Source organism: Elephas maximus, chromosome 7 (assembly GCF_024166365.1).
Source record: "Elephas maximus indicus isolate mEleMax1 chromosome 7, mEleMax1 primary haplotype, whole genome shotgun sequence".
NCBI classification, from domain to species: Eukaryota; Metazoa; Chordata; class Mammalia; order Proboscidea; family Elephantidae; genus Elephas; species Elephas maximus.
Window position 1 is genome coordinate 124,256,249 of NC_064825.1, and position 23,566 is coordinate 124,279,814.

General features: G+C 51.3%; 1 protein-coding gene across 4 annotated transcripts in view; it reads right to left on the reverse strand.

Annotated features, from left to right (window-relative positions):
* VPS37C (VPS37C subunit of ESCRT-I) overlaps positions 1-23,253 on the reverse strand; it is a 33,354-nt gene extending 10,101 nt beyond the window's left edge. Inside the window, exons 1-3 of one of the 4 annotated variants that reach the window (XM_049892136.1) lie at positions 20,280-22,900; positions 4,673-9,406; positions 2,671-2,768 (exon numbers count right to left, since the gene is read on the reverse strand). In XM_049892136.1, coding sequence (XP_049748093.1) covers positions 2,671-2,768; positions 4,673-4,709 — 135 coding nt within the window. In that variant the 5' untranslated portion in view covers positions 4,710-9,406; positions 20,280-22,900. Of the gene's footprint in view, positions 1-2,670; positions 2,769-4,672; positions 11,496-20,279; positions 22,901-22,966 lie in introns of those variants that run through there. The other 3 variants (XM_049892137.1, XM_049892138.1, XM_049892135.1) reach the window with 3 other exon arrangements.
* Positions 23,254-23,566: the final 313 nt, after the last annotated feature.

A 23,566-nucleotide genomic window follows, 5' to 3' on the forward strand; every position in this document is an offset into this window, starting at 1 on the left:
CTTGGATGTGCCCTGCTAAAACACTTCACCAAGCCACGCGACACTCTGTCCCCTCTGCTGGGATCTTTGTTGCCACCAGCTGGCGCAGCAGCAGCTACTGAAACGCTTCCCAGCCATGCGAGGACCGGCAGCCTGGCCATTTGCTGGGGAGTCCTCTCTGTTAAGGAAAGGGCTGGAGGGTCCCAGCTGCCACCCCTGAGACAGTAGGGACCAGACACTGACAGTACCATGGTGGCACCAATGCAGAGGACACAGGCTGCAACAGGGCTCAGGGTGCACTCAGCAAGGCCAGCTTCCACGTGCGAGCTGGTGGCTCTGCACCAGGTAGCTTCTCCATCACGGCCAGCTTGTACTGGGACCAACCCAGGCCTCCACCAGACACAGGGCCAGGGTCTCAGGGATCATAGAGCTCAGGCACAGCCTCCCAGGTCTGCCCAGTGCAGAGCCGGCTCCCTACATCTGGGCTTTTTGTCTGCTTCCACAAAACTCCGCTGTGGCCACTCAGCAAGCACACTGTCTCGGGGACATCAACATTGGCGATTTTCAGCCCAATTCTTATTAGCCAAGGAAGCTTTGCTCTACCCATGCGGCCAATGCAGGGTGGGGAGCCTGAGAGTCCCCTGCCCAGCTGCCTTTGAGGGGCGCACAGATCATCTGGCCCTCAAATATACCCACTGCCTTTGCCCAGAGTCTTAACCAGTAACTACGCTATGTCATTTTCCCCTAGAACTCATCCTACCCACTTCTGCCCAATTCCCCATAAAACCCACTGTGGTCGAGTCGATTCTGACTCATGGCAACCCTACAGGACAGAGCAGAACTGCCCCATACAGTTCCCAAGGAGTGCCTGGTGGATTCCAACTGCTGAACTTTTGGTTAGCACCTGTAGCTCTTAACCACTACGCCACCAAGGTTTTTATCTCCCCATGGCTCCCCAAAGTTTCCCATGGGAGTGGCCATTAAAGCCCTTTACCTCTCATTTATAAGAAGCCAACAAGACCAGGCCCAGCACCCAGCCCAAAACAGCTGGTCATCCTGCCCCCCCCCCCATTTATACTCTCCTACACAGAGAAAGAGCCCCACTGACTCCATTCTCCAAGCTGAGTCCACTCCCAACCAAGCCAGCGCCACCTCTTCTCCAGTCCCCCAGTGCCTCAGTTCGTCTCCACCGCCCATGAGAGGGAACGTACCCAAAGGTTCAGTGAGAGTCTAAGGAGCTTGCCCTACTCTGTTGCCCTTTGATCCACATGACTATTTTCTCTCTCAGAGCATTCAGATTGATCGGTCAGGCATGGCTGCACACCACAAGATGGTTCCTGCTACATCTTCCTTCAGTCAGCGTTTTGTCAAGGATTTTAATGGCCTGCTCAGCTTGGAAGTCAGCTCTTCGCAGTTACATAAAGGCTTGCTTCTAAGAAGTCCCATGCACTTTGAAGCAGGCCTTGGGATTCCTGGACATGGGGCTCTCAGCAGATTCGAGACACACCCTGCAGTCACGATGTGACAAATGAGTGGGAGGTGAAAGGAGGAAGACCTACACCGTGCCCGGCACTGTGCTCGCTAAGAGCAAGACCTGGCAGAGCCCACAGCCCAATTCACCTTTTGGATCCGCCCTGGGGCTTAACCAAGACAAGCTCTGCTTTGAGGCCAGTGAGAGTGCTTGGAGGTGAAGCCTTAGGGCGGGGGGGCGCTCCCCACGGAGCCCCTCGCTCTCCTCATACAGCGCTCCGCCAGGGCGTCTCTTCAGTGCAGGACTCGTCACCTCCAAGCCCAGCAAAGACGGCTCACTGGGCAGAGGGGCGGCGAGGGGCAGAGGGCAGTGAGGGGCAGAGAGTGCACAGGCACTCAAGCCCATGGACAGGGCAAGCAACCACAGGCACACTGTGCTCCCCTTACAGAGAGGGGTGCTCCTCCTTACAAGAGAGGTGGGGGAAGCTGGATGGAGGAACTTCGGGATTTTGCTTCGCTTTTTAACATACTATGGATTCACAGAACATACCACACCCATTCATCCATGGAGGGGAGGGGGGAGACGCATTCCAAATGATAATCACAGGAGCTGGGAACTGGCTGTGCAGGTGTCTCCCTGATGTAAGGGGCCACTCCAGGTGACAGCGGACACTTCCAGCTATGTGGCCACAGCAATCACCTGACCTCTCCTACCTGCGGGGCAGTCACGGGGTCCCAGGAGATAAAGTGCAAAGCTCCATACAGACAGAAGGGCCCTCTATTCCCACGAGGACTCTGTGATAAGGAGCTGAGAGGATGAGGTGCCAAGTACCAACGGAAACATGTCAACAGGAGATGAGCCTACGTCCTATCCAGGAATGGCTCCGTGAAGTCCTAGAATCACGGGTGACATGGGGCCACACACAGTCCTTAGGGAAAAGTAGGTACCAAACAGCCCCAGTGCTTGAGGGAGCTGTCTCCAGAGTCAGGCTGGAGCAATGGTAGGGGGGCTCCTTGGGCATCTGGGTCCCTGGAGGCTCTAGAAGCCTGAACCATGGGGACCCCGAGTCCCCTGCATAGGTCCAAGGCCTGGACAGCCCAGGGTCCAAACCAGGGTGAGGGCACAGAGAAGGGAGGTCAATTTGTCCCAAACACCTAAAAAGTAAGCGTCCTTATAAAAGGCCTCGGTCCCATCTGCTGGCCTTTTCTGGGTCCCTCTACCTCGGGGGATTCCAAGGCCAGCCGGTCAATGGCCTCCGGGTCATTCTGCATTTGCTCCAGCTCCTCCAAGGTCTTGTCTTTCAGTGTCTCCATCTTCCCTGTGGACACAGAAGGCAGTCATGTGAGGACAGGGCTACTCACAGGGAAGGGACAAACACAAGCTGCAGTTTCCCTACCATGAGACCGCTCCTCAGGGAGGCTGCAGAAAGGCAGGGTCCTGTTGCTTTGCCCACCCCCTTCCCTGGGGGGACCTAGGAGCCTCCCCACCCACCCAAACCGTGGACGACCCGATATGTGAAAGCTCTCAGCAGCCCAAGAAGCGAAACTGCGGTCCCTTGTGGTGGTGGGTGAAGCTCCCCAAGGAGCAGACAGGAAAAGGCAGAGGATAAACAGATCCAGGCAGTCAGTGACAGAGACCAAATGTGGCCCAAGGCTGCCTGTGAGCTCGGAAGCCACCACGCCCTCAGGCAGCATCTATTTCTGTCTGAGTAGAAATATCAGCGACCTTCACGCCCCAGCGGGCTCCTTGCTTCCAGTACCAGCACCAGTGCCACTGCTTGTTATAGTAAGCGTGCCCACAGCCTCAGATCTCCCTCCGCGGCCTCTGCAATGGCAGTCCTCACCACATGCCACAAACATGGCCTGTCACACGCATGTCCTCATCAGAGCAGGAAAAAAAAAATCACCCAATTGGCCTCTCAGACAATCAGGAGGAAAGAAATCGACCGGCCCAAATGGGACATCTGCTTTGACAAGAGAGCTTGTCACTCAGCCCTGAGGGACATCAATCGTCTGTGTGACAGCCAGGTCACAGTCAGGCCCCAGGAGGGAGGTACACCCGAGGGACTGAGAAGAGGACAAACACGCCCAGCACCACTTCCCTTCTGCTAACAGGATCCTCCATCTTTGTCTAGCTTCTGTTTTCTCCCTTCTGTCTTCCCCAGCTTTGCATTATGTAACTTTAATGTTGCTTCTTCCTGATTGCAAAGGTTTTGTTAGCTTCGAAGGTTCCAACACTACAGGATTCAAGGCCCCAAGACCCTCCTGCACTGGCGCCTGGCTGCAGCAAGCCAATGGTGGTGACTGTGCCCAGAGAGAGGCATGAACCAAGGACCAGGCTCATAGCTGTGGGGGCAGAAGCAGCCTTCTCCAGGCCTCGGTTTCCCCATCTGTACCAGTAGAGGAATGGCATCTCCTGGGGTCACCAGGAAGATGGAAGGAGAAACTGACGAACCTCGACCACATGCTCCTGTTTTTCAGGACAGTCCTGGTTCACTCCTTGTGCCCCAGTATAGTTATAATAGTGCACCCTTCATGCTCAAAAGTGTCCTGGTCTGGCGACAACCCACATGGTCACCCTATTGATAAAGCGCCACCCAGTCATCGCTGCTATTTATGGGTTGAATATAGCCTCAGCCCCTCCCCGGGAATGGAACCTCCTGCTTCAGTGTACACTTGAATACCGAGGAAAGTCTGAAAATGCAGGTGCCCCAGCCCCACACAGAGCTCTGTGGTGACAGGCCAGGGTGGGGCCAGAAACCCAGAGTCTCTCCTGAGATGCAGCTAGTCCAGGGCCAGATCCTGAGGGGTCTGCTCTGCTGGTCAAGAGATGAGGAGGCCACCAGATCCTGAGCCCTGCAACGTGAGCTTTACAAACGCTGCCCCAGGCCGAATGGCCCCATTTCCAGAGGGGGCCTCTGAGGAGTCAGGTAAGTCACAGACAGCAAACGGCAGAGCCGAAATTCAGACCTACACTCTGTCCACACCTCACTCACTGTTTTTCCAAATGCCCTTGGTCTAAACGCTGGGGTTGGGGAATGGCAGGTGGAGGAGAACTCGGGGACGGGAGAAGAGGGGGTAAAGCAACAAGCAAGAACCTCTCTTTCTCTTCAGTCCTAGTTAAAAAGTGCTGTTCTAGGCCCCCTACTATCACTGCAGTCCCCGGGTGGCACAAATGGTTTGCCCTCAACTACTAACCTAAAGGTTGGCAATTCAAACTCACCCAGTGGCGCTGCAGAAGAAAGGTGATCCACTTCCATAAAGATGACAGGCAAAAAAAGTCCTATGGAGCACTTCTACTGCATCACATGGGGTCACTCGAAGTTGGGATCAACTCAACGGCAACAAAATTTTGTTTTGTTTCATGTCTCACTGCAAACCAGTCAGCTCCAGCAAGACAAGCAAGATGTGCAGGACAAGGAGAGCAACACCCTGCAGGTTCCTGCCACTAACCAGCTGGGCGACCTCACACAAGTGAATCTGAGTCCCACCCTGCCACTAACCGGCTGGGCGATCTCCCACAAGTTACTGAAGCTCCCTGAGGCCCTGGGCTCTTCATCTGTAAAACGGGTATAACCATAGCACCTCCCTCACAGGGTGGGTGTGAGCGTTCAACAAGATAATGCAGGCAAAAAGCCACTCCCACTCATGGCGACCCCATGCGCATCAGAGTAGGACTGTGCTCCAAAGGGTTTTCAATGGCTGATTTATCGCCAAGCCTTTCTTCCAAGGCAGCTCTGGGTAGACTCGAACCACCAACCTTTCAGTTAGCAGTCCAGCGTGTTAACCATTTGCACCACCCAGGGACTCCGCTGGCTTAGCGCCAGGCCTGGCCCAGAGAAGGTGCTCAGCAAGTGCTGCTGACTATCACTAAGGCCTCTAGAACCCAGATGGCTCCGCTCAGGGAGGGGCCCACCACAGAACAGGGTGTCCGCCCCTGCAGTCAGGGCTGAGCGCAGCCGATACTCCTGAGCCGAGACAGAGCCTTCAGCTGTGGGCAACTGGCCAGGCACACACAAATTTGCAGCTGTTCCATCTGCAAAAGCTCCTAGCAGGCTCAGGACTGGCGCTCAAACACCTGCATCAGGAGAGCCCCAAGCAGAGCCGCGATTCCCCAGGCCAGGGGACCCCTGAGTTCCACGCTAGATGCTACATATAAGACAGTACAGCCTGGAGCAGCTGATCTCAAACTTCTGGATCTCAGGACCCCTATTCACTCCTAAGCATGACTGACGTCTCCAAAGAGTTTTCTCTTTGATAATCTTTCTCTGGAATCTAAATCCCACACCTGGTTGTGTGGGACTGCCTTGAACTCCCTGTGGCAAAAATCCCTGTACCATCTACCTGGTGGTCTGAGTAATCGCAGTGCTTTGTAGGCAGCGAGAATTCACCCCAAAGTTGGCAATGCGTGACACACACACCTCCCCTACTTAGACTGCCCTCTCCCGGGCACCAGGCTCCTCAGAACCCGGCCCCTAGAACCAGGTTCTGACTCTGCATGGTCACGCTCATGGCTTCCACTGATGACTGCCCTCTCCTCCCAGCATCCCAGGCCGGGGCTCCTGGCACCAGCAGTCACCAGTACTAGCCAGTTCTACATAACCGGGATCCGGCGTCTGGGTGCCTAGACCATACCCTACACTCTCCTTCCAACCCACCTCCCTTTACCAAGGTGCTCAGGCTCTGGGAGAGCAAAGACACAAAACGAAAACAAACCCAATCCTCAGACACTCATTAAGGTAAGAACCATTCTTGTCTTTACCAAATTCTCCAGCCCCCACTCCCTGACCCACGGCAGCCCTTCTGTGCTGGTGGCTCTCTGCGCCCTGGTCCAGGGCTCAATGGTTGTCCCAGGTGTCATTTTCACTCGTGTCCTCAGGGCCAGAGCTGCGGAACTTAGGAATTCCTCATGGCCTCCTCACCTGCAGGTTCTGGAGTCTCAAGGGTTCAGTCAGGAGGACCTAAGAACAAGGCCAGCTGGTTATGGGCTGATTTTCCAGCTGAGACCTCTGACCTCCAGCTCTCAGACAACCCTTAGAAGGGTGATCCGGCAGGCCCTGACTACACAACACTGTTCCAGCCATTAGCCATACGCATTTCACACTCCCGGGGGCAGCGGTGGTTCGATGGCAGAATCCTCCACTTCCACGCAGGAGACTTCGGTTGGATTCCCGACCAAGGCACCTCGTATGCAGCCACCACCCATCTGTCAGTGGAGGCTTTCACGTTGCTATAATGCTGAACAAGTTTCAGCGGAGCTTCCAGACTAAGGCAGATGAGGAAGCAAAGCCTGGTGATCTACTGCCAAAAAATCAGCCAGCGAAAACCCTATGGATCACAACAGTTCGATCCCATTGTGCATGGGGTCACCCTAAGTCAGGGGCCAACTCAAGGAAGCTAACAACATATTACACTCCTAAGTCTCAGTCCCAGCCTACCCACAAAGGTGGAGCCAGTAGCCACCATTTAGAAGATGGGAACTTTCACAGAAATATTCAGGCATCACACTCTCTCAGAACAGGGGAAGATCTAGTGACACAGGGGCCTCACTGCCACCAGGCCCAACGAGCTGGAGTGAGCAGCCAGGGCCTCCAGCAAACTCCGTCTCCACCCAGTGCAGGCATTTGAGTTTACAAGCCCCTGGGTTATACTGAATGACATGGAAAGTTCTGGAAACAAACAGCAATGAGCTCATGGGGAACATCTTCAGACTGGAGGTAGTGAGGACACAGCCCAGCCTCCCTAAGAGGCCTGTTACTCACTAGACCCTTCTTGAGCCCTAAAGATCAAGAGACAATGAGTAGGCGGGTCTCCCGGCTCCTCTAAGGATTGCCTCTGCCACTCTTCCCACAAATTCAGAAGAGAAGCATCTCGGTCCCTCCCTGCGGACTTCAAAATAAGTCATGCACATTCTAACTGCCTCAAGAGCTTCAGGTGTAAGACACCTTCATTTTATAGATGGGTCAAGCCCCACTAGACGATCTCTCAAGGTCGGTCTGAACTCAGTGGCAATGGGCCTGTTTGGGTAGAGCGAGTTTTCGGTTGAAATTACTTGGCCACAGTGAGAGGTGGGCTGCAGCACTTATTCTCCTAACTCCACCTCCTCTGGTTCCTAATTCAACATCCTTCTTGATTCTACCATGCCCATTTCCCAAGCGGTAAAACTAAGGCAAAGTGTTCAAGCAGCTTGCCTGTGGTGACAAAAGGGGGACGTCACACCCAGGATCCCCAACCCTGGCGTGACGCTCCCTCCACAAGATGCCATCCACCTAGCTGCCCCGCTTCTCGCTGGCCTCCCCATGGCTTCACAAGGCACTGCTGGCACCCGGAGAGCCACATGTCCCCATTTTTCCAGCACGAGGCAAGCTCAGAAACCCACTGTCAACTTTGCCCAACAGCGGGAGGCCAAACATTCTCTTTAGGGACTCAATTTTCCTTACCTGTAAAATGAGTACACAATCCCTTATGGTCACATGGCTCCTTTCTTCTAATATCAAAGCCCTCTGCAAACCCTCCTATTAACTAACAGAATCACCCTAGTAAGTAAAGGAAGCACAGGGCTTAATTAATCCTACTTCAGGGATGAAATTTGAGAAGCCCAGAAAGATGCAGGAAGGGGATTTCCCAAAGTTTCTATAAGCTCGTTGGGGTAAACCACCAGAGGCCCAAGTTCTTGCCCTCTTCTGGGGTTTGAATTTCATGAACACCTTTGCCCGGTTTGCTCGGCCCAGGGGGTGATGATGCCAGAGTTCAGTCATGAAGCCATCCAGATGCAGAGATTACCAGCCCACGCGTGCAGGCTGAAGACTCCGGCTCCTCGCAGGCTGAAGACTCCAGCTCCTCCTCGGTCCTGCCTGTGGAGGCAGGTGGCTTACATCCCCACCCTCTGACAGCACCTCAGCCGGGCAGGCAAGTGCCATCTTGTGTGATATACCACAGCACCGCCCGCCTCTGGGAGGTGCCTGCCTTTCAGCAGCCACAGAGGTTCCCCCTTATGCTAAGCGCCACCCAAGTGAGGCTGAAGCAGGAAGCACTTCTCCGAGGACAGGACGACATCTTGCCCGACGCCCAAAGAGCTGCCATTGGGGAAGGTGCCGCTGAGCCTGGGCACCCACCGCTGGCCATGTTCTGACTCCCAGTCATCCACACAGTGGAAAATCCAAACCACCAGGGAGGCCACAATGCAGAGAAGTGATCCAGGACCCAGAGTCCACAGGCTTCTGTTTCTGGAAGGTCTGACAAGGCTAATCCCCCAACCCCTTGGCACAGTGCCCTGACAGGGACCCCCGCCCACTGACAAAGTACCCAGGAGGATGCTGGCTACTTCTCCAGTGGTGTCTGAAGTTTGCTGCTGGAGGAGAGGGGCAAAGAGAGAAGAGTTTGAAGATGAGATGAGAGAAACCACTTGAAGAGATAAGGCAAGAAGGTCTTACTCATCTTTGTGTTGCCAGCGCCCAGCACAGGCTCTGGCACACAGAGCTCTTTGAAAAAGTGACAGAGGAAGCGAGGGAGAGAGCAAGCCAGTGGGCACGTGGACAAGTATACAAGACAATGGGGTGTGAGAACCCTGCCTTCTTCCATTTATTCACACCATCATTCATTTCTTCACTGAAGAAACATTTCCTGAACAATTATTATGTGCCAAGAACTTGCAAGGCCCCAATTAAAAGGAGGAAGGACACACTGGGAGGAGCGGCTGGTGTATTCGAACTGCCGACCTTTTGGTTAGCAGCCAAACACTTGACCACTGTACCACCAGGGCTCCAAACTGGGAGGAAAGGGGTGTAAACAGATTATTTATTGTTGTTGTTAGCTGCTGTCAAGTCGGCTCCAACACGTGCGACCTTGTGTATGACAGAATGCAATGCTGCCAGGTCCTGCGCCATCTTCATGGTCCTGATGTGCTCTAGTGCATTGTTGCGCTAACGTGTGGCACCTTCCAACCCAGGAGGTTCATCTGCCAGCAATACATTGAACAATACTCTGTCACGATTCAAAAGGTTTTCATTGGCTAATTTTTGGAAGTAAATCACCAGGTCTGTCTTCCTAGTTTGTCTTTCTCTGGAAGCTCCACTAAAACCTGTCCACCACACTTGAGACTATGTTGGCATCTCCTCCCTGGAGGGGAGATGAGAGGGTAGAGGGGGTTAGAAGCTGGTGAAATGGACACGAAAAGAGAGAGTAGAGGGAGGGAGTGGGCTGTCTCATTAGCGGGACAGCAATTGGGAGTAGGTAGCAAGGTGTATATAAATTTTCATGTGAGAGACTGACTTGATTTGTAAACTTTCACTTAAAGCACAATAAAAATTAGAAAAAAAAAAAAAAAACCTGTCCACCATGTATGACCCTGCTGGTATGTGAAATACTGGTGGCATAGCTTCCAGCATCATAGCAACACGCAAGCCACCACAGTACAACAAACTGACAGACAGGTGGTGGAAATAAATATTTATGGGGTTCTTACTATGTGCCAGACACTGCCTTAAAATATAAAAACCAATCCTAACTCTCAAGCAACTGTTTGCGTTCAAAAACAAACAAAAAACCTCAGAACGTACCATTGCAAATACAAGGTCTTAACAGATCTGGGGACAAGTGGAGTCAGGAGCGGGGAAGTGGACGGCACCGGGGGAGAGGTGGCTGGGCAAAGGGAGGGCAGAGGCAGGTGGCTGCATGGCACTCAGGTACATCAAGACAACACCTCTTCCTGGGGCGTTACCACCAACTCAGGAGCCCTGGGGACGCAGTAGTTAAGAGTCCGGCTGCTAACCCAAAGGTTGGCAGTTCAAATCCACCAGCCGCTCCTTGGAAAACCCTATGGGGCAGTTCTACTCTGTCCTACAGAGTTACTATGAGTTGGAATCAACTCAACGGCAACGGGTTTTTTTTTTTTTTTACCACCAACTCAAAGGTGATGGGATGGTCTCCACAGAGTCATCTAATGGGGACAAAATGGAAGGCGCAAGTCATGAACTGATCTACATGGTCCCTCCACCAAAGAAAGAAAAGGTCACTTTAATTCCTCAATTAACAACCTGAGAAGAAAAAAGCATTCGTGGTCTTCTTTTCTTCCTTCCTCTGTCTCTCCCTCCTTCCCTCCCTCCTTTCTTTCTTTGACTTTTTCGGTTGGGTTTTCTCTGTCGCTGCCGTCTTCACCAACAGTCACATACCCAGCGACCTACAAGTCCAGGAAAGCAAGTCAAGGGCCAGCCAGCCGGGCGGGAACACATCTGAGGGAAGTACCTGCAGGAAGGAGGGTGCCAGGGAAGTGCCCCATTTGTAAACTTCAGCAACCAATTCAAAGTGGCAAAAAACATTGGGTGGGCCATCAAAACCCACACATCGTGGTTTGTACCTTCCCCGGAGGGGACAGACAGATTCCACAGAGAAGGAGGCAGAAGGGAGAGGTGACAAAGACATTTCACAAGAGTCCCAGAGCCCCACCTTTTGATACAAAGCAGTGAGTACAGATGCATGGGGGTGGGAGAGGGCAGCACCAATCAGAACCAAGGAAGGAGCGTCTCCAGGTGTGGGACCTGTGGGACCCTGGCTCTTGAGGCCCACCTGACCCAGGTGAGGAGGGAACGAGGCCTCCTGCCCTCTGGCCCTGCTACTTTTATCTCCAGGTGTCAACTTCTTTCCATTACTTCCAATCTTGACTAAATTGATTGCATATGACCTGAACACAGGGCACATGATGTCAGGGAGGACAGTGAGGCCCAAGGGCCAATTCCAGCCCAGAGGATTCAGGCCAGAGGCCACGCCATTGCTCAAGCAGAGGAGGAAGACTTGTGCTTCACCCCCGGGTAGGGGCGGGGGTGCAGACAAGAGCTCAAATGCAGGGCAGCTTGCAGACCTGTTCTTAAAGCGGGGGGGGGCGGGGGCAAGACACCATATTGATGGTTCTTGCTCAGTGAGGACATCTTTGCCATGACTGTTTAGCTCAAAAACAGAGTTTCAAATAACTCAGAGATCCTCTGCCAGGATGAACTCAAGCAGGGGGAGGGAAGTAAAGACAGAGGGCAAAATGCTCCAAGTAGCAAGGGCACTGATGCTCATCCTAGTAACTGCTCACGGTGCCCCTCACCCCTAAATAGTTAATGCCTGTCCCCCCACCCCCCCCCACCCCCCCGCCCCACACACAGAGAAAAAGCACAGAACCTGGGGTCAGATTTGTGCTTTGGCTCCACAGCCCTTTAACTATGTGACCTTGATCAGGTCCTTTAACCTCAGTTTCTTCATAGGGAAAACGGGGGTGATGATAATTCCACCTTGGGGGTTGTTGGATGGCTCAGACAAGCTAACAGCTCTGAAAGCACCTTGCAGATGCCTCAGCATTGAAACATTTCTTCTTCTTCCCCTGGAGGGTAATCTGATGATTAGGGGGCACTCCTATAACCCCTGGGGCTCAGCACTGAACCAAGCAAAATGACTGCTTTATTGAATCATAACCCAGGAGTGAGATTGAGCAAGGCGGGTTCCAGCTTCAGCAGGTTCCCAGCACCTGGGAGCGAACGCACTGGCTCCAACCACTCACTGCCCCTTACTGCTACCAGCCAGTACTTCCTTGCCATCTATTCCAAGACTGGAATCACACCGCCAGGCGAGCTGTAAAAGCCCTCAGTTCCTTGTAAATTTTCCACATCACCTACAGTTAGCGTAAGAAGTTGTTACCATAGCAACCTTTAAAGTTGGATCAGCATGGGTTACATGGAACTCACCCCATCCCACCTCTCATGTCAAAAACACCTGGTCCAGCTGCCTTAGAAACCTTCTAATCCTGCTGCCTAATGAGGACATATTTGTTGACCTGATCCAGTTTTCTTTTCCCAGAATGATTCCAGCGGTGCACTGGAATCAGACTGTTTTAGTCGTCCGACTCCCTATGAATAAACAAAACAAAAAGACAAAAACCAGTTGTAGCAGAGTTGACTCCAACTCATGGCAACCCCATGTGTGTGCTGATTTTTTGGAAGTAGTTCACCAGGCCTTTCTTCCTAGTCTGTCTTAGTCTGGAAGCTCCGCTGAAATCTGTCCAGCACCACGGCAACATGCAAGCCTCCGCTGACAGTCTGATGGTGGCTGTGCCTGAGGTACTGGCACTGGCCAGGAATTGAACAGGGTCCCCTGCCCAGAGGGCGAGAATTCTACCATCAAGCCACCAAGGCCCAAGACAGAATGAATCCACACACGCCCTCACACCTGACTGTTGTAGAATGCTGCCTGACAACCACACCCACACCAGGCCCCCAGGTAGGGCGCTGTCAGAGAACAGTCAACTCTGAGAGAGCAGGTCCCAGAGGGAAGTAGAGGGTGTGGCTTTCTGAAACAGCTCCGAAGCACGCAAGTACAGCCGTGAGGGGAATATATAATCTCGCAATATAAGGAAACTCTTAATTTTTGCATAAATATTTACACAATAACCTGATGCTCCTTGGGTCCACTGAAAAACTCCATGTGACACCCCTATGCCCAGTGGCAGGCCCCCAGGAAGGATGAGTGGAACCCCCGTTACTGTCCCAGATGTGGTGGGACTCAGGAGGGGCAGAAGACTTCAGGTTTCTCCATGCCAGGGGCTAAACCCCCAGCTGGCTGTGGGCAGCCCACACAGCAGGGCACAGGACTGAGAGGCTGGAATGTGCCCCTCAGGATCCCTCAAGGCTCTGGTGACTGGCCTTCCTTTGAGGACCTGGCCCATAATGGGATTCCTCCTGAGTCTGAGGGACCTCCACCTCTCACCTGCAACCCTGTCAACATCTCCACTCAACCCTCACTCACTACCTTTCTCTCCCCCAAACAGAATCCTCTCCCTAGCCTCAATTCCCATCGATCAGCTTCTGCCCTCACTCTGGTTCCCACCCTCCAGGCCATCTCTGGGGTGTACGTCTCCCTCAACTCTGATGCCCTATCACCAAATTTTCTCTATGCATTTGTCCCAAAGTCCCTTAAATGCATCCATTCATCCCTGCCCTTCCACAAACTCCAGGCTGTCTTCCCACCTCAAGGGTCTCTTCCTTACAACCATCCTACCAGGCCCTCCAGGCTGACTTTTAAAGCACTGCTTCCCGCTCCCTCCTCCCCTCCCCTCACCCATCCCCTCCAGCAGGGGGCAGTCTCCAGCAGTCCAACTGTTCACTACAGGAAGCCTCAGCTTTCCCGTGGGCCTGGCACTCCTGCTGATTTTTTTTTTTTTTTAGCTTTTTCAACTTATTGTATGCAAATTTTTTTTTTTTTTCTCTCAAATGAAATATTTACCCCAAACTCCAATGCAGAGAGCAGCTTTCTAGGGGAAAGCCTTCCCCTCCCAGCTCAGTCTCTACCTTGACCTCAAGGAGGCCCCAAGCACCTTCCCAGAACAGAGTTTGAGAACTACTGCTCCCTTTGCCTCTGCTAATCCCAACCTTACAAACCCCTACACTACCCCTGCTCAGGGCCCCCCTCCACCATTCCCTGACAGCTGTGATGCCTGCGGACTCTGCAGGGGGTTCAACCAGGCTTGCCACCTACTGCCCAGCTCCCCTCCCGAAGCCTCTTCCCATCTATAAGAGACGAACGGTAACAGTAAGCGCAGCTAACTTTAGAGAGTGCTCCTGACGTACCAGGCACCGTTCTAGGTGATTTAGGACTGACTCAAGCCTCACAAGAGATGGGTGCAGTTTATGGGTGGGCTTTCCTCATTTTGCAGATGAGAAGACTGAGAGGAAGAGCGTTCCCTGACTGCCCACTCTAACAAGAAAAAAGAAGGGCCTGAGTTTCAACTGAGGCGGTCTGGCTTCAGGCCTAGCCCTTCACTGCCCACACTGGCCCTCAGCCGTGTCTACAGCAAGAATGAAATCACATCTGCAAAACACAGGCCCAGCTCTGGCGCACACTGAATAAATGGTCGTGTTTACTGAGATCTTTCCAACTAGACTCCTGAAGAGAGGGTCTTTTTATATGATATTCAAAAGAGCCCCGGTAACACAGTGGTTAAGCACTTGGCTGCTAACCTAAAAGGTCGGCAGTTCAAACCCACCAGCTGCTCCACGGGAGAAAGATGTGACAATCTGCTTCTATAAAGATTACAATCTTAGAAACCCTTTGGGCCAGTTCAACTGTCCTACCCATTGCCGTGGAGTCAATTTCAACTCATAGCAACCCTAGAGGAGAGAATAGGACTGCCCCACAGGGTTTCCAAGGAGCAGCTGGTGGATTCAAACTGTCGACCTTTTGGTTAACAGCCGTAGCTTTTGGGTCCTATGAGTTGGAATCGACTCGACAGGAATGGTTTGGGGGTTTTTTTGTTTCTGTGTTTCTGTTTTTCATTATGTTTAGAACCCAGCACAGCACTATTCTCAACAAATTAAAAAAAAAAAAGTTGCCACTGAGTCAATTCTGACTCCTGGTGTGCCTATGTGTATGATTTAGGAAATAATACTGGAGCCATTATTCCCTGTGCTTGAGCATAGAGAATGTGACCCAGCTGGAGCTGGGCTCACAACGGCTTACAAGGAAACACCAACTGGGCCCTGAGGTATAAGACAATAGCTAAGATAATCTTGGAAAATATTACATAAGCCAGAACACAAAAGCCTTTCTACTCTTATCTTTTTCTATTAGCTTTTAGTGAAAAGAAAATTAGTTGGACCAGTGAAGACCCTCCTGACTGTCCTGACTGAAACCCATACCAATGATTGTTAAGAAAGAGGATTCAAAATGTAGGATCACAGTTTCTAGCCAATCTGTGAAAAGATGGAGCTTTCAGTGCTTTTGCCCACTTGTAATGTTAATATCTACTGATGACTGTAACTTTCGTTGGACTCGGACTCTGGGCAGACACGTCTGTGGCAGCACACTTGTCCGTTTTCCCATTCTTGCTTACTCTGTAATACTTCCTGGGACTGGGCAGACATGGCTCTGGCAGCGTGCTTGTCTGCTTCTCAACTTTTGCCTTTTTGAATGTATGCCAAATAAAACTTTGTTTTTGTTTTACTAAACATTGTGTTTTTTTACCCTACAACAGTGTCAAAGTAGAACTGTACTCACAAGGTTTTCAATGGATTTTTTTTTTTTTTTTTTTTGACAGTAGTCAGGTCAGGCCTTTCTTCCCTGGTGCCACTATGTGGACTTGAACCATCAACCTTTCTGTTAGCAGCTGAGTACATCAATGTTTGTGCTACTCAGGGTTTCCATCCTCAGCAAGTCCCAGTACCATAAACACTGTGCTTTCCTAGCCCTCAGGATAAAGTCCTCTGCAGCCCCTGGAGCACAGGGGGCCAGGGGCACTAGCAGCAGGGCCTCCTCCTTCTCAGTTCCTGAGACAAAAGGGAAGATCCACAGAGGAAGCCCAGGATCTACAAGGTGACAGCCCTGTGCTCTGACAGGGGAGCTTGGGCAGGTTATTTGATCTCTCCAGACCTCGGTTTCTTCTGGACAACAGGCTTTGGCAAGGATGAAGAGTTCGCGCCTGGAGAGTCTGATGCCTGGCCCCCAGCACGGCTCCATACACGGTCCTAACACCAAGTAGAGCTCCTGTCCTCTGCCCATCCCCCCCTCAGCCCATCTCCCCCCCCACCCCACCCCCAGCCCATCCCACCCTCTGCAACTCCTGTTCTTCTCCTGGGGACTCTGAGGAGACAGAACAGTAAGACTTCCCCGGAGATGAATCAATCAACAAGGTGACATGACTGATGGCTGGTGTATTCAGATCCATAGCTTTTGGCTTCAAGCCATATGATGGTCAGGAAGCAAGTTACTGAATAAGTAGCCTGTTCTTGAAACTTCCTGACAGCAAAAAAAAAAAAAACACACTTACTAAAAGCCTGTTTCTTCTTTGGCCCTGGCTCTGACTTGGGGGAAAAAAATCTAAACTATTTCACCCCAAACTTCCAACTGTTTCTCTTTTGTTCCAACTGTTCAGATGACGGGAGAAGGACTGTCATCTGCAGCTGTCATCCTCCACCCCTCCCCCCACACACTTTCTAATCTGCATGGAGTATGCTGATTCAACCATCCCTTTAGGAAGGATCAAGATTAAGGTAAAGGCCAGGATGCGCTCAAGGCCAGGACACACCAAGGCCTAATATCCAGGAGTCTATGAAGGAGCCACAGGAGGGTTGTTTGTTCCAAGTCAAAATGATGTGACTCACTGTTCTTGTTTTGTGGCCAACCTAGGTGGGGTAATAGAAGGTGGGGTAGCTGCCAGTGGCAAGTCTGATTCTATGAACATCTGGGTCCAGCAGAAACATAAACAGCAGACAGTCGTATTGTGGACAAGAGCCACAGAAAGAGAAATAAAGCCACACCCTCCTCAGATCTACTCTTGAGTCCAGGAAAGGATCCACAAAGGCCATTTAGTGGGGGGCTCCCAAGACCACTCCCAGGTTCAGTGATTTGTTAGGAAGACTCACAGGACTTAGCATTTGGTTCTACTCATGGCGAAGCTTTATTACAGCAACAGGATACAAAGGGAAAGGCCCATGGGGCAAAGCCCAGAGGAAACCAGGTGTAAGCTTGCAGGGTCCTCTTCCAGTGCAGTCACACAGAATGCCCTTAACTCCTCCAGCAACAAGTTGTGACAACACATGTGACATGCTATCTACCGGGGAAGCTCATTAGTGAGTCAGTGTCCCGGGTTTTTATTGGGGGCTGGCCACATAGGCACCCTCTGTCTGCAATGTGCCAAAATTCCAGGCTCCCAGAAAGAAAGCACGTGTTCAGCACAATTGAGACACAGTGAGCAACTTTTATCAGCGAAAGGCTGGGACCCTCCTGAAATCCAGTTCTCAGATACCAGCCAAGGGCCAATCTTGTTTCTTCAGGGAGATGTGAGCTCCTAAGGGCATAGCCTATGTTTCATTCATTTCTGCATCCCAGTTCCTAGGTCGATGCCTGGCATACGTAAGGTACTCAACGATGCTTATGGGACTTATCGGACAGGGATTTCCACTTCCAGCCAAGTCGGAAGAACAGGGACTGGATTTACCCTCCCACCTCAAACAACTAAAAAGACAGACAAAATAAAGGAAACAATAGTTTTCAGACACTGGACATTGGGCAGTGCAGGAGTGATCCCTGAGAGAGGTGAACAAACAAGGTGAGTTCTATGGCTGCCCCAACTTACAGCCTAGAGTGAATTCTCATGCCATGCACAGTCAGGGGGTACCCAGGAGGAGCCCAAGAGGCTCCCCAAGCTGAAGAGAAGGAGCTGGGAGTCCAAGGAGGCCAAGGTGGCTGGAGTTCACAGGGCGGAGGTCCAGAGAGGTGAGAGGTGCACAGAGAGAGAACTCTGAAAGCCTACGGAGGGTTCCCCCTCTAGTTTTCAGCTCAGAGCTGATCAGCACTTGTGTGTAAGAAGACAACCTGCAGTCCTCCAAAACTACTGCCCTGAGATAATCTTTAAACCTTAAACCCAAAATACCCCCTGGAGTCTTCTTCAAACCAAACAACAGTTTAGCTTAACTAGTAAGGAATGTCCGCCTTGAGCACTGCGCTCTTTTAAGATCCACCTACATGGGATCAAACTGACAACGGGAGCTCGAGGGATTAGACAGGAAACTCAGGGGGCAGAAAAGGAGGGTGAGGATGGTTGCATAACTCGAAGAATGTAATCAGTGTCCTAACTGGGCATACAGAAACTTGAGTTGGTGTATGTTCTAATGCATATATTCTCAAAAACAAAATAAAATAAATTATAACAATAAAGAAAAGAACCTGTGGCCAAGGAAAATAACACCTAAAATGATTAGAGGGAACAATCCTTGGAGCTCACATTGAGCCAGGGACAGTTCTGTGTTCCCACCAGCCCGAGTGGAGAGACTTCATAATCCACAAGTCAGTGGTAGAATTCTAAGACATGCACTGCCTCAGTAGCGGGGAAAGACTAGTCGTGTTCTAAGCTGCTCTGATCCCACTCAACAAAGCTTAAGAGAAAGCCTTTGAAAGATTAAACTGTTTCCAAGTAACTGAAACTCTGTCCCAAAACAAACCCAAGAATATTTACAGGAATGAAAAATATCCAGTACCCAAATAAGGTAAAATTCACAACACCTGACATCCAATCAAAAATTTACCGGACATCAAAGAAAATAAGACACATAAGGAGGAGAAAACTCAACCAACAGAAGCAGACCCAGAAATTACATAGATGACACAATTAGTAGACAGTTACTAAAACAGTTACTATACCCATATTCCATACGTTCAAAAAGCTAATGGGAAGACCGAGCATGTTAAGTGGAGACATGGAAGATATTAAAAAAAACAAAAACCCTAATCAAATTTCTAGAGATGAAAATTACAATGTCTGAGATTAAAAAAGTACACTGGATGGGAATAATAGCAGATTAGACATTGCAGAAGAAGAGGTTAATGAACTTGGAGACATAACAATAGAAACTATCCAAAATAAAACCACAGGAAAAAAACACGAACAGAGCATCAGAGAGCTGTGAGAATAACTTCAAGCATCCTAATACAGAAGTAACTGAAGTCCTCAATGTAGAGAGAAAGAGGAACAGAAGAAATATTTGAAGAATTACTGGCTGGAAATTTTCCAAACTTGATGAGAACTATAAACCTACAGATCCAAGAAGCTCATCTACCCCCAAACACAAGAAACATGAAGATAATCTACACCAAAAATAGAAAAAAAAAAAAAAAAAAACCCTGCTGCCATCGGGTCAATTCCAACTCATAGCGACCCTATAGGACAGAGAAGAACTGCCCCATACAGCTTCCAAGGAGCACCTGGTGGACTTGAACTGCCAGAGTTTTGGTTAGCAGCTGCAGCTCTTAACCACTATGTCACCAGGGTTTCCAATCTATACCAAAGTACATCATAACTAAATTGTTTAAAATCAGTGATAAAAGAAAAGCAGCCAAGGAGGGAAGGTGGGGAAGACACACCACGAGTAGGGAAACAATGAAGAAAAACAACAGATTGCTCCTATAAAACAATGCAAGCCAGAAGACAGTGGAGCAACATTTTTAAAGGAATGAAAGAAAAACAGTCAACCTAGAATTCTGTACCCGGGGAAAATATCTTACGAAAACAAAGACAAAATAAAGACTTTCTCAGACATCCAAAAATGAAAATAATTCATCGGCAGCAGAACGTTACAAGGAACGGTAAAAGAAGTCCTCAAGTCAGAAGGAAAATGAAACCAGATGGAAATCTGAATCTACACAAAGAATAAAGAGCACCAGAAATGATAAACACAAACGCGCAAATATAAAAGACTTTTTTAAATCTCTATGCAAGATGATTGTTAAAAGTAAAAACAACAACAACGCACTACGGGATTTATACCATACACAGAAGTAAAATGTGTGACAACAGTACAAAGGCCAACAGGGAGGAAGTGGAAGTATGCTATCGTAAGGTTCTTACACCATATGGAAGGTGGCATAGTATCACTTGAGGATAGACGACAATAAGCTAAAGATGTATACTGGAAACCTTAAAGCAACCACCAAGAGTTAGGGGGCAGTGGTGGTTCAGGGCAGAATTCTCACCTTCCATGCAGAGGACCTGGGTTTCATTCCCAGCCACTGCACCTCTGGCACAGCCACCACCGTCCATCAGTGGAGGCTTGCGTGTCGCTATGCTGTCAAAACGGGTTTCGGGAGAACTGCCGGACTGAGACAGGCTAGGAAGAGAGGCCTGGTGATCTCCTTCCAAAAAATCAGCCAGTGAAAACCCTCTGGATCTCAACAGGCCGATCTGTGACAGATCACGGGGATGGCACAGGACCAGCCAGCGTTCCGTTCTCCTCCCCGCTCCTCTCCTGTCTGGCCCATCCTAGGTCCCAGGGGTCCCACCAGTCAGCCCCAGCTAAACCAAAACAAACCTGTTTGATGTCTGCCCAGTCTTTCACATAAGCCAGTGAAAGCAGATAAAGCGGGGAGGGATGAAGTCGGGGGCGCACTTGCTAAGTAAACAAGCCTCTAAAACTTGCAAAACCTCAGGGACTGTTGCCATCACAGAGGCCTCTCTGCCAGAATCCAACCAGCTGGGGAGAACTAGAGTCTTCTGAAAACTCCAGATGCTGCGAGGAAAGTCCTAACAGAACTTCCACACTCAGAGATCCGATCAGATTAAAACAAGGTCTTCAATGACCTGATTATGTCAGCCTGGAAAAACCCTAGTGCTATTGGCCAAAGGCATCTGGAAGGGATTCACGTGGCTGCCTGCCCTAATGCCCTTTCCATGGATGATTAGAAAATTTCAAAGCAGATAAGCCATAAGGAAACAAGGATCCTTAGACATAACTGCACTGCCAAGCTACCAGGGGCCCAGAAAATCCACAAACTTTGAGGCACTGCTTCCCAAACTTGCCTCGCAGTCAGAATCCCCCCAAACACTTGTTAAAACTACAGATTCCTGGGGACCCCTCCAGATGGTCGGAACCAGGTTCTCCAGAGGCAGGGCTCTGTATTTTCAATAAGCATCACAGAAGATTCTTAAGGCCCGGCAAGTCTGGAACACTGAGGAATCTGACAGGCAATATCAGAGAGTGGGAAGCTCATTAGTTTTGAAATGAGACCTGCTAGTTAAAAAACCCGACTCAGCCACTTACTAGCTATATGTGACCCTAGCCAAGTTGCCCAACATCTCTACAGTTCCCTTACTTCATCTGTCAACACGGTAGTGCTACCTACCTTAGAGTGCTCTGAGAAGTCAGTATGTTCACAAAGCTCCTAGAAGAGTGCCCAGCCCTCAGCAGGCAAGCAATACATCCAAGGTATTGCTACCTACAGAGCAGCCACGAGGGCTGCCCAGGTGAAGAAGTCGCAAATGAACATTTTTTACCTAATGGAAATTACAAAGGCATGGAGCCAGATTTCCAAGATAATCTAGGAAAAAAGCTTTGCTGGGCATTTTGACCATGGAGAACAAAGACTCTCACTTTAGAGTCCAGTATTGCAGCCCAACAGCCATTCCTCCCACCCAGAAGTACAGGGTTCAGGCCTATGCAGGGCTGTAGCTTTGGACAACAGTAAAAAAAAAGGAGTCTTTCCTTCCCAAGTCTCTCTGCAATCGTCACATCCAGCTTTGACGGTCAGGTAGCAGCATCCGGGGTATATCAGCAGGAAGCCAGAGCTACTGAATTAGGGCCATGGAGCCAGTGAATGGGTGGCAAAGGCCTGAGGCAGCAAAAGAATTGGGATACAGGCAAAAGGAAGGGAAGTGAGACTGGAAAGTTTCCAGAGCTGAAGATGGACATTCCTAGAGCGAGCATTCCCAGACAAGGTGTAGCTGAGAGCACAGTGACTGGGCTCAGGGGCTGACACCGTGAGGTATAGAATCACCTCAGCCAGTATCCCCAACATAGCCCTGGGGAATGCCTTCCCCCACTTACAAGAGTGAAAATAAGCACCTCACCAGCTTCAGGGAAGAAATGCAGAGAAACGAGCCACATGCTGGGTGTATATACCCCACCGACCTTTGGAGCTCTAGGAGCACTGGTGGCACAGTGGTTAAGAGCTACGGCTGCAAACCAAAAGGCTGGCAATTTGAATCCACCAACCGCTCCTTGGAAATCCTATGGGGCAGTTCTACTCTGTCCTGTAGGTCGCTATGAGTTGGAATCGACTTGACAGCAACCGGTCTGCAGTTTTTTTTGTTTTAGCCCTTGGGAGCCCTGGTGGCACAATGGTTAAAGCAGTTGACTACTAACCAAAAGGATAGCAATTCAAAACCACCAGCGGCTTCGAGGAAGAAAGATGTGGCAGTCTGCTTCATTTATAGCCTTGGAAACTCTATGGGTGGCTACGAGTAGGAATCCACTTGATGGCAGTGGGGTGGTTTTTTTTTTTTTTTTTTTGCACCTTGGACCTAGCAGGTCCAAGCATAGGACTGGCCAGTGATACCGGGTGGTGCAAGTCGGGGTCCAGAATAAGGGACAAGAACAGAGCACCAGCCAAGGCTGAAACCCTTCCTCTCACTGCCCCTGGGAAAGGGTACATACAGGCCAAAAAACAAAAACTCATAACGACCCAATAATACAGAGAAGAAATGCCCCATAGGATTTCCAAGGTGGATTCGACTGCAGACCTTTTGGTCAGGGGTTGAGCTCTTAACCCCTCCGCCACCAGGGCTCCTGCATACAGGCCAGGGGGTCAAAATTAGTCTTTCGACCCAGCTCTGCCCCCGGCCTCCGGTATGTCTTCTGGAAAGTCAGATCCTACTCTCAGGCCTCAGTTTTCCCATCTGTACAATGGGTGAACTAGCTCTAATGACTTAAAGGTGAAGTGAAGGGCTGAAGGGGGTGGAGGCGGGGCTGGAGGCGCGACCTGCGGGGGAGCCGGGGCGGTGCCTCCGTCCCTCCCCTCCCTCCCGGAGGGGCAGGGGCTCCTGCCACTCGGCGTGTGTCACGCGCCCCTCGCGCCCAATCACCGCCCTTCGCCAGGGTGAGACGGGCTGGCGGGGGAGCGCCGGGAACCACTGCCAGCGCCACCCCCCAACCTCGTCCTCGGCCCCGCCCGCCCGCCCGCCAGCCCGCGGCAAGCCGGGCCCCTCCCCAACCCCGCTCACCTGCCGGGGCCGCTGTTGCCACCGCCACCGCCACCGCCACCGAAACCTCAGCCGGCGCCCACACTTCCGGGGTCCACGAGGCCCGCCCCCTCCGCCGGATGTGACACCCCTCCAACGTCCAGACGCCGAGCACGGGGCCCACGCCAGTCGGCCCGCTTCCACCACGTTGGGGGCCCAGCCCCGCGAGCCTCTGAATGACCACGACACCGCCCCCTCCACAGACACACACACTCGCGGCCACCCGGTACCACACCCCACGGAAAGGCCTCTGAGACCCCTCCTGCGAGCAGCGGATGCCCCGCCCCCGCAGGGCTCGGGCCACGCCCCCAGGAGAGGCACCGCCCACTGGGTGGGGAGCCGGCATCCCTGGGCGAAAGCGCCTGCGCATGCCTTCCTCCGCCTACCTGCTAGCGAGCGGAGGGGTTCTCAGGTCCACAGAGCTTGGCTTTAGGGGAGCCGCTGAAAGGGGCTTGACGGGGAGCGAGTGGAGTCCCAGCGCCTGGGGAGGCACTAAGGTGTCAGAGCTTCGGCTGCGGAATCCTCATGCCAACCACTCATTACACAGGTTGGCCATAGAACTGGAGTGACTGTAGACCTGAG